Source organism: Myotis nattereri, assembly GCF_964212035.1.
Source record: "Myotis nattereri genome assembly, chromosome: 3".
Classification (NCBI taxonomy): domain Eukaryota; kingdom Metazoa; phylum Chordata; class Mammalia; order Chiroptera; family Vespertilionidae; genus Myotis; species Myotis nattereri.
In genome coordinates, this window is record NC_138077.1 from 192,818,375 (window position 1) to 192,827,823 (window position 9,449).

Here is a 9,449-nt window from a genome sequence, read left to right on the forward strand (position 1 = left end):
GCACAGGCCGGGCTGAGGGACCAACCCCCCCGCAAGTGTACGAATCTTGTGCACTGGGCCTCTAGTATCTTTATGAGAGGACATAGGTTTGCAACTTGGAGCTAGGCACCAGCTGAAGTTAGGCTCCTAGCTTGCCTCCCACAGAAACTGGGAGGGAGATAGGAGCACGATCTTCCTTAATGACTGCATTTCAAAGAGATGGCTCCGAGGTCCTACAGCAGCGGTTCTCAACCTGTGGGTCGCGACCCCTTTGGCAGTTGAACGACCCTTTCACAGGGGTCGCCTAAGACCATCCTGTATATCAGATATTTACATTACGATTCATAACAGTAGCAACATTACAGTTATGAAGTAGCAACGAAAATAATTTTATGGTTGGGTCACAACATGAGGAACTGTATTTAAAGGGCCAGAAGGTTGAGAACCACTGTCCTAGAGAAAGGCACTCCTGGGTTGTAAAACTGGCAAGAGGCTTACTTAGCTTTTAAAAAAATGTACACACATTTCAAAAGGGCAGAAAGAATTCACAATTAACAAGTATTTTTTTTTAATATATTTTATTGATTTTTTACAGAGAGGAAGGGAGAGAGAGATAGTTAGAAACATCGATGGGAGAGAAACATCGATCAGCCGCCTCCTGCACATCTCCCACTGGGGATGTGCCCGCAACCCAGGCACATGCCCCTGACCGGAATCGAACCCGGGACCCTTCAGTCCGCAGGCCGACGCTCTATCCACTGAGCCAAACCGGTTTCGGCAACAAGTATTCTTTTCTCTTTTTTGCCACGGGGAGAATTAAGTTTTATTTTCCCTACTTTTAATTTGGATTTGTCCTTACATTTCACAAATATTATCACAGCTACTGCTTATTGAATGTTCACTAAATACCAGCTGCTTCGCGCACAACTGCCTCAATTAACCCTCTAGCAACCTAAAGGATAGACACTGTTACTGCCATCCTCCTCTGATGGATGAGTACACCGTGGCCCAGAAAGGCTGGGTGGCTTGTCCACAGAATCACATGGCGAGTAAAAGGCTGAGGTAGGATTCCAGCCCAGAGCTGTCTGATTCCAAAGTCAGCGACCTTAACCACCAGGCTACGAAGCTGCCAGAGAGGAGGCTGATACCCAGGGCCTCATCCTGCACTTGGGGGGTGGGGAAGGGAAGGGTGAACATTAGGTTCGGGAGAGAAGGCTACAACAGACCCCACGGAAGCCCCCAAAATAATCGGGGCCGAGATGAGAAACGCAGAGTGGGATTCAGGGCGGGGTGCGCGCCCGAGAAAAAGGGGCATCTTAGAGTGTAGATGGCACCGCACCCCACTAACGCGGTCGGGCAACCACCAAGTCCCCCACCTGGGGCGAATGCTAACCCCACCTCCCCGCTCGCGCCGGCCCGCGTCATCGCCGAGCCCCGCCCCTGCGATCAGCCGCTCGGTCCTCCTCTGCTCCGGTCTCGCGGCTGCACTCGATTGGTCGAGCCTGAGCCAGCATGGCGGCGCCCATGTAACCCGCTCCGCACCGCGAAGGCCACGGCGCCGCCGCCGCTGGGGTCAGAGGCCACCATGCTGAGGGCGGCGCGGAGGGTGCTGAGTGCGGTCCGGACCCAGGCCCCGGTCCTCGGGCGGCCGGGGGGAGGGTGCGCCCGGCTTCCTTCCGACCCCCGGGTCCTCCCCTCCCCTCCCCGCGGTGAGGAGCTGAGAAACGGGACTGCAGGAGTAGGGGAAGGGTTCGGCGGAGGTGGGGGCGGGTAGGGGAGAGAGGGAGGGTGGCGGGTAGGGAAGGAGTGTGACGAGGTGGGGGAGACACAGGCAGCGGGGTGCAGGAGCCATGGGACGGCGTGAAGGCGCAGGGGTGCAGGAGCCATGGGACGGCGTGAAGGCGCAGGGGTGCAGGAGCCATGGGACGGCGTGAAGGCGCAGGGGTGCGGAGCCATGGGACGGCGTGAAGGCGCAGGGGTGCGGAGCCATGGACGGCGTGAAGGCGCAGGGTGCAGGCACCTTGGAGGAAGGGCCGTAGGAAGGAATCGAGGCCGGACTATTAAGGCGATGGCCTCAGCCTCTCTTTTCTGCACAGGTCTCCTCCCGGCCGCCCGCGGCTATGCCATCCGGAGACCAGGTAGGAGCTCTCGGACGGGACGCGGGCGGAACTTGGGGCGGAAGAGAGGGTGCCCCGGAGGCTTGGGGTGGCGGAGAGGCCGGAGGCGGCTCGGTAGCCACGAGGTGGGGTGGGCCCGAGGTCCTACAACAACCGCGTCCACCTTGTCGCAAAGCTTCGGCCTGAAGCCCGCGTGCGGGGCGGGGGGAGCCGGGGCGCGGGAGCAGGAACCTTCCGCCCGGGTGAGAGTGGGAGGGAGCCAGGCAGGGGGGCCTCCCCAGGCCTACCTAGGAGACAGCCAGCCCTTGCCCTTCCGAGGGGCAGGGGGGTTTCCCCTCCGAGGCAGTCTGCACGTCGCTGAAGAGTTAGTGATACTGGGCAATCGCTTCCTCGCTCAGTCTCATTCTAAAATGAGTGTGGGAGTATCTATTTGAGCGGATCGTTGTTGGGACTCGATGACACATGAAAAGCATCCTTAGTACTGTGTGCAACAAACGGTAGTATGTATTTGTATTTATTGCTATTCTTTGCATAGCGGCAGAGTAGGGTTTGACCGGAGGGGACAGGTTGCTCTCCCCCATACCTCTCCCCCTCCCTCACCTCCAAGCGAAGACAGGGATGCACACGCCAGGGCTCAGGGTTTCCTGTATTTGGTGCTTACAAGTGTCCCAAAGCTAGGGTTCCCTCCTCAACCCCCTTACTTCATTCACGCAGTCAGCGGGCAGTTGTTTTGTTGAGTGCCTGTTCCGTGCTGGGCTATGGATCAGACTCGGGGCAGTGGGAGGGGGGATTCAAAGGAAGTTACATTCAGTCCACATCCTGTTGGGGATGTGATAACTGTAGAGCCAGACAGGTGTGAGAGGTGACAATACAGGGTCTTAGGAAAGGCCAACTACTCCCAGCGTGAAATATCGGGGCAGGTGCCCAGGGAGTTTGCAGAGGAGAAACCGAGCCCACAGATGTCCACACCTTGCTGGAGACCCTGGGTGTCTCTGATAGAGCTGGTGAGAAGAGTGAAGTCTGGGAGGATGGGCAATGAGAGTTAACTCTGGGTGTTTTCCATCCTTCCACTTGACAGTCCGTCCCAGCCAAGAAGATGACCCGCCCCCTTCCACGCTCCTCAAAGATTACCAGGACGTCCCTGGAATTGAGAAGTAAGCAGGAAAAAAATCTCTTTGGTGAAGCAGGGGGCCCTGGGAGGATTGGCAAGGAGAGGGGGGAGACAGTGGCTTCGAGACCCAGCCTGATCTATCTGAAGCTTGATTATAGAATGGGGCCGAGAACTGTAGCAGCCCAAGCATGATGAGGGTGAGTGGGCAGCCGGGACAGGTGGAGCTTGTGGGGCTTAACTGATGACTTTTTTGTGCTCTGGGTGAAGACCCTATACCAGTGGTCGGCAAACTGCGGCTCGCGAGCCACATGCGGCTCTTTGGCCCCTTGAGTGTGGCTCTTCCACAAAATACCACGTGCAGGCGTGCGTGTACAGTGCGATTGAAACTTCATGGCCCATGCGCAAAAGTCGGTATTTTGTGGAAGAGCCACATTCAAGGGGCCAAAGAGCCGCATGTGGCTCTCAAGCCGCAGTTTGCCGACCACTGCCCTATACTATTAGATACCAAGGAGGTAACATGCCTCAGGTTTTTTTTAGAAATCTCTCATGTCTTGATCCTCTCAAAAATCTCTGTAAGGTAAGACATACTATCCTCATGTTATAGATTATCAAGCTGCCCAATGTCATACAGCTCCAATGGGACAGAGCTAGGGTTTGAATCCCCGGCCAAACACCACCAAGGCCAGGATCCTCCTGCTCGGCCTGTTGTACGGTGGTAGCTGGGCAGTCCCTCTTGCCCCTCCCACTGTGCAGTGTGACTTGAGAGAGAAACAATGATTATAGAATTGAAGTGTCTCAAAACAGATTGAAGCATATTCTAGCTAAAACGGAAATCCTCCTTTACCTCCCTATGGCGATCCTGGAACACTCGAGCTGACAGCCTCAATTTTCTGTAGTTATTACGTCGTTCCATGTTCTCAGCCCAGCAGATCAGATGCGGGTTGACTTCTAATCTGTGGGAGATGGCTCCCGACTTCCAGAGAGACTCATTTGTTGTAAAAGAAGTTTTTTAATCATCCTTGCTTTGCCAACTAAAATGAAAACAGCATTGCTTCCCTTTTCTCCTCTACCCTAACATCTCTCTCTCATTGCTATGACTTTTCCACAGGGTTGATGATGTCGTGAAAAGACTCTTGTCTTTGGAAATGGGGAATCAGGTGAGTGGCCTGTGCCAAACCTTGGCCTCCCTCACTCCTCTCCTCTGGGACTCCCTCCTATCCTGGTAACACCTCCCATCCCATGCTTTTCAGGTAGCAGCACGTATACCGGTGTCACTCTGTCTGCTTGTTAATACCTCGAGACTGAGCGCTTAAGGGCAGTGACAATCTTGTTCCCCACATTACCCCTAGCACCTGACAAACAGTAGGTGCTCAATAAAGATCTGATGTCTGAATGAATGAGCAAGCTTTAGGGACATTCATCGAACTAGCCATTTCTCCTGTCAGTAGCCTTGGCCTTGGGCTCACCTAGATGTGAATAGCCAAGTGGTTGGCAGAGGCCAGGCCCTGGTAGCAGAGTGAAGTCAGGCCCTGAGCTTTATGGCCTCGTTGCTATGACTGAAGCCCATGGCCTTGGGGGTGTGAGGACCAGTTCTTATGATGGGGTAGCAGACGTCATAGACTCTCTCTATCTTCAACAGAAGGAGAAGCTAAAAATCAAGAAAGAACAATTGATGAACAAGGTTGTGGCAAACCCTGAGGACACCAGATCCCTGGAGGCTCGAAGTTGGTTAGGGGGCCCTTGGGGAGTGTGGGTTAAGGGGGGCTGCTAGCTGGTACTTGATCCAGGGCCCTCATCTGCAAATACATAGGGATTAGATGTGGCTTATTAAAGGAGAGAAAGAAAGAACCATGGATAATGAAACTGGACTGTGTATCCTGAGCTGTGTGACTGTGGAGTCACTGCCCAGATCCTGCTTCATAGCTCTCTGTGAGCTCAGGCAGGATTCCTCAGGAACCCAAGTTCGTTCTCCCTCTCCCTCTCCCTCTCCCTCTCCCTCTCCCTCTCCCTCTCCCTCTCCCTCTCCCTCTCCCTCCCCCTCCCCCTCCCCCTCCCCCTCCCCCTCCCCCTCCCCCTCCCCCTCCCCCTCCCCCTCCCCCTCCCCCTCCCCCTCCCCCTCCCCCTCCCCCTCCCCCTCCCCCTCCCCCTCTCCCTCCCCCTCTCTCTTTGCCCACCTTTGCAGGAATCAAACAAGAGGATACCTGAGGAAGGATATTCTGGGGCTTTAGGAGATGAGTGGGAGTTGATAATTCTGAAAACTCATTTGTTAAAAACAGATAAGGGTGGTAGCTGGAAGGGGAGAGGCAAGGAGCAGACCCTTGGCAGTTCGGGAATTTCATCTTATTGCATTGGCTAGGACCTCCAGTGCAGTGTCGAATCATTAGCCATGATAGCATGCATCCTAAACTAATTCCTGAATTTAATAGGAATGCTCTAAAGTTTTACTGTAAAAATGCGATTTGCTATGGTTTGGGGATATAAGATTAAGGAGCTTCCCTTCCTTAGGCTTTGCTTGCTAAAGCAAAGATAATCCAAAATCTTTTGAGATCTTAGAATTACAGAGAGCTGTACAAAAGCCTTGGTGATTGTTATTCCTTGAGGTCTTAATACATAACCCAGGCCCCAGGCCCCAGGCCCAGGCCGTTCCTTCCTCTGTGCCCAGCTCTCATCCTCTGTGGTTTGTGGTTTCAGTTGTTGCCTTGACTGTCAAGATCCGCAATTATGAAGAACACATGCAGAAACATCGAAAGGTAAGCCTTGAGCATCACTCACAGCTAAACACCAGCAACTGGGCCAGACAGAGGAGTCTAAGAGGTAAAGGGCTCTGGGTCCTAAAGGTCAGCTTGAGATGCCAGGAGGCTACAGCACCAGAGTGCCCACTCCTCAGTGAGGTAAACATTTCCTTTCTGACTCCAGTAGAGAAATGGAAGCCTTTCAGGGCTGTGCTGAATGTCACCCATGGTCACAGTGTCTGGCACCTAGTGGATGCTCAGTAAATATTTGTTGAATGCATGAATAGGGTCAGATTGCTCTGGGTTCAAATCCAAGCTCTGCCACTTCCACTTAACTAGTTAGGTGATTCTGGGAAAGTTACTTTACATGTCTGAACCTCAGTTCTGTCTGTAAAATGGGAATTATAATATCTACTGACAGGATTGCAAGGACTATATAAAATAAAAGCAGCCAACATGATGCAAATATAGTATTTAGGCTTCTTCCTAAATATTTTACAGGCATTAGCTCATTTAATCCATCTTCCTGTCCCACTTTACAGAGGAATAATCTAGGCATGGAGAGGTTAAGTTATTCTCAAGGCACAGCACTAGGAAGTGAGTGCTAGGACTTCAAACTAAGGGGTCTGACTCCAGGGCCCATATTCTTAACCCTTATGCCCTATCTCAGCACAGTGTCGGGCACAGAGCTGCTGCATTAGGCAGCTGCTAGTATTTTTAACAAGCACACAGTTTGTGAATGCAGACCGGTCCAGCTCCAGGCTGGCATCTCAGTGTTCTCCGGAAGCTGGTTGAGCCTGTTCCTCGGAGGTCAGAGTTTTGTTCTAGAATGTGGAACACCAGCCGCACTGCAGAACTTTCTCATGGAGCAGTACCTCGCTGTGGGTAGGGGTCTCCAAGAAGAGTGCAAGTTCTTCCCTCCTCTCTGCTCCATCTGAAAGTTTGCTGAGCTCTGGAGAGGCTGAGTGAGTAGTGTAGGGAAAGAGCATGAAATTTAGAGTGAGACGAGTATATCAATATTCAAGACCTGATAACATTGCTGACCCTTTATTTGCCCATCTGTAAAATAGGAATAACAATACCTACCTCAGAGTTGCCCTAGTATTTGCAAGAGATTGTTGGGAGACTTCAGTGAGATGATGAAATTACTATCCTTTGTTACTATAAAGTGGCACACCACTTATTTATATAATACTGAAAGAGATACCAACCTTCTTACAGGACAAAGCTCTCAAGCGCTATCTGATGATGAGCATTGACCAGAGGCAAAAGATGCTCAAAAACCTCCGTAAGACCAACTACAGTGTCTTTGAGAAGACGTGCAAGGACCTGGGGATTGAGTACATCTTCCCCCCTATGTACTACCGAAAAGCCCACCGCCGCTGGGTGACCAAGAAGGCTTTGTGCATTCGGGTATGAGTCCAAATTGCTGCTTTGGTTGGTCCCGTTCTGGGACTGTGGTGGAAAGATCAAAAGGGAGGGGTTGTCACTTTCTGATAAAGGCATGGAACTGGTGCCAAGGCCTTAACCCCATGGAGAAAGGCTGTGTTCACCAGCTAGGGGAGTCAGTTCCCAGCCCGTTTGCTCCCAGTCAGAGTTTTTACATAGAATTACAAAGTCTTTTTTTGTAATCTCCAGGTTTACCAGGAGACTCAAAAGCTAAAGAAGCAAAAAAGGGCCTTAAAAGCAGCAGCAGCAGCAGCAGCAGCCCAGAAACAACACCTGATGAACCCAATAAGCTCTCCCAAAGCTGAACCAGAGGCAGTCAAGGAAAACCAATAAATTTTGTTGAAGTTTTATCTTTCTGTCTTGAAGAATAATAGAAGGTGGGGCTCTTTGTCGCCGGAGGAGTTCACTCATTCATTGTCATTCAGCTCTGGGATCCCAGGGTTGTCTGAGGCAGAGTCCCTGCCCTCGCGCATCAGGCAGAACACACTCTCACAGCACCTCACACATGCACAACTCCGTCATCCAGGTGGTATTTCAGTGGAGGTGAGACCACAGCAGCAGAGGCAGCATGCTGGCTGGCTGCTGGGTGAGAAGGCCAGGGAAGTGTAGATGACTCTAGAAAGGTAGTTGGAGTGCCCTGAAGGCCATCTATCAAATAGCAGGAAGCTGCTGAAGATATGTCTTGTTGAAAGTGGTGTCTTCTGAAATTTAGCCTAGCAGCCAGTACGGCTGGAGGAGAGAAAGGAGCAGTAATATGGAGGACCTTAGCGATGCAGACAGAGTAAGAAATAGAGGAAAATAGAAATATTTTGGTGGAAAAAGCAGAACTTGGTGACTGATAATAGGACCCAGGGCGACAGAGTTGGAAGCCTAGGCTCAGGTTTCAAGTCTGAGTGGCTGGAAGGAAAGATGATTAGTAGGTTTTACAAATATTGAAATTTTACAGAAATGGTTGCTCATCAACTTAAAAATGTGCAGCAGATGAAGGAAAGGTGATCCTGGAAGGCAAGATGGGGGTGAAGGATGGGAAGCTGCTTAGCAGATGGAAGGAGGGGCGCTTGGGGTCCCCAGCACAACCTCCAGGAGCGAGCAGACAGGGTTGGGATATAGGCCAGTGGGCTCCACTCCGAGTGGCATTAGGGAGGACATGCAAGTAATTCAAGGACTTCTGGTCCTTGCCGCATCTAAAAGAGTCGGTTACATTAGTGCTTTAATGGCACTTGATATGATCTCACTGATTCTTCAGCAACCTGATATGCTGGGTGTCCTTTCTAATTTAAGAAAAAGGAAGCTTCTTACTAAATGGTTAAAATAGACTTGCAGGCCAATCTTAAATAGGGTGGGGTGGGCAAAGATGTTTTGATATAAACAAAACAAATGCACTTGGGGTGTGTTTTGGTATTTTTCTGGGGCTAGAGGGTGGGTTGGGATGTCCCTGTAGGTTAGGTCCAGAACGGGCTGTCTGTATATATTGTAGTAATAGGCATGTTTGACTTGTGAAGGGACATTAGTTGCTGCAGGTCCTGTTTGGAACCCCATGTACAGTTCCCAGTTTTTTGTGTCAGTGCGGGAGGCATTTGACTCTTGTGTTTGTATCTCCTTTTTATGATTGCTGTACTGACCCATGTCTTGGGGGAGGGGTGAAAAGAGATTTGAAATAAAACTGTTTAGAAATTACTTCCAAAAAGAAAAAGGAAGCTCCGCCTCTACACGGCTGTGCGCTCGCACCCTCGGCTCGGAGACTGCTCTAAAGATTCGCCTGGGTTGTCCTCGTTCTCGGGCACCTGCGCACGCGCCCGGCTGGGTGAGGGTGTCACGTTTCTCGGCGCCAGCCCCTGTCGCCCACCAGCCTGGCCCGGCCCTCGCCCCTCCGTGCAGCTTCCGAAAGTCAAAACCAGCGCTCCCGCCAGGGGCCCGCCTCCGGCCCGGACCAATCGGCCGCGTAGGTCTCGGGCACCAAGCCCAATAAGCGTACTCCCCCGGGCGCCTCCTAACAAGGGGCCTGCTGATTGGTTAGTTTTGCCGTCCGCTGCGTTGCCCTGGCAACCAGGTTACGAAGAC

At 51.9% G+C, this 9,449-nt stretch overlaps 1 protein-coding gene across 4 annotated transcripts; it reads left to right on the forward strand.

Annotated features, from left to right (window-relative positions):
• The first annotated feature begins 1,469 nt into the window (after nt 1-1,469).
• On the forward strand, nt 1,470-7,738 carry MRPS15 (mitochondrial ribosomal protein S15). Of its 4 annotated transcripts, none has more exons than XM_081085237.1 (8): nt 1,470-1,688; nt 2,076-2,117; nt 3,175-3,250; nt 4,316-4,364; nt 4,847-4,931; nt 5,899-5,957; nt 7,161-7,352; nt 7,578-7,738. In XM_081085237.1, the coding sequence occupies exons 1-8, from the start codon at nt 1,565-1,567 to the stop codon at nt 7,719-7,721; spliced, it is 771 nt and encodes a 256-aa protein (XP_080941363.1). In that variant the 5' UTR covers nt 1,470-1,564; the 3' UTR covers nt 7,722-7,738. The 4 variants fall into 4 exon arrangements, with proteins under 4 accessions (XP_080941363.1, XP_080941364.1, XP_080941362.1 ...); XM_081085238.1 differs by lacking the exon at nt 1,470-1,688 and adding an exon at nt 1,727-1,853 and having other exon boundaries at nt 1,956-2,117; XM_081085236.1 differs by lacking the exon at nt 1,470-1,688 and adding an exon at nt 1,769-1,845 and having other exon boundaries at nt 1,950-2,117.
• The last annotated feature ends 1,711 nt before the right edge of the window (nt 7,739-9,449 follow it).

Excerpts from the sequence above, each read along its gene's own strand:
- MRPS15 (XM_081085235.1), top strand. The coding sequence starts at position 1,865 with ATGGGACGGCGTGAAGGCGCAGGGGTGCAGGAGCCATGGGACGGCGTG. Across the intron at positions 3,251-4,315 it reads GACGTCCCTGGAATTGAGAA|GGTTGATGATGTCGTGAAAA; the intron begins GTAAGCAGGAAA and ends ACTTTTCCACAG. Across the intron at positions 4,365-4,846 it reads CTTTGGAAATGGGGAATCAG|AAGGAGAAGCTAAAAATCAA; the intron begins GTGAGTGGCCTG and ends TATCTTCAACAG.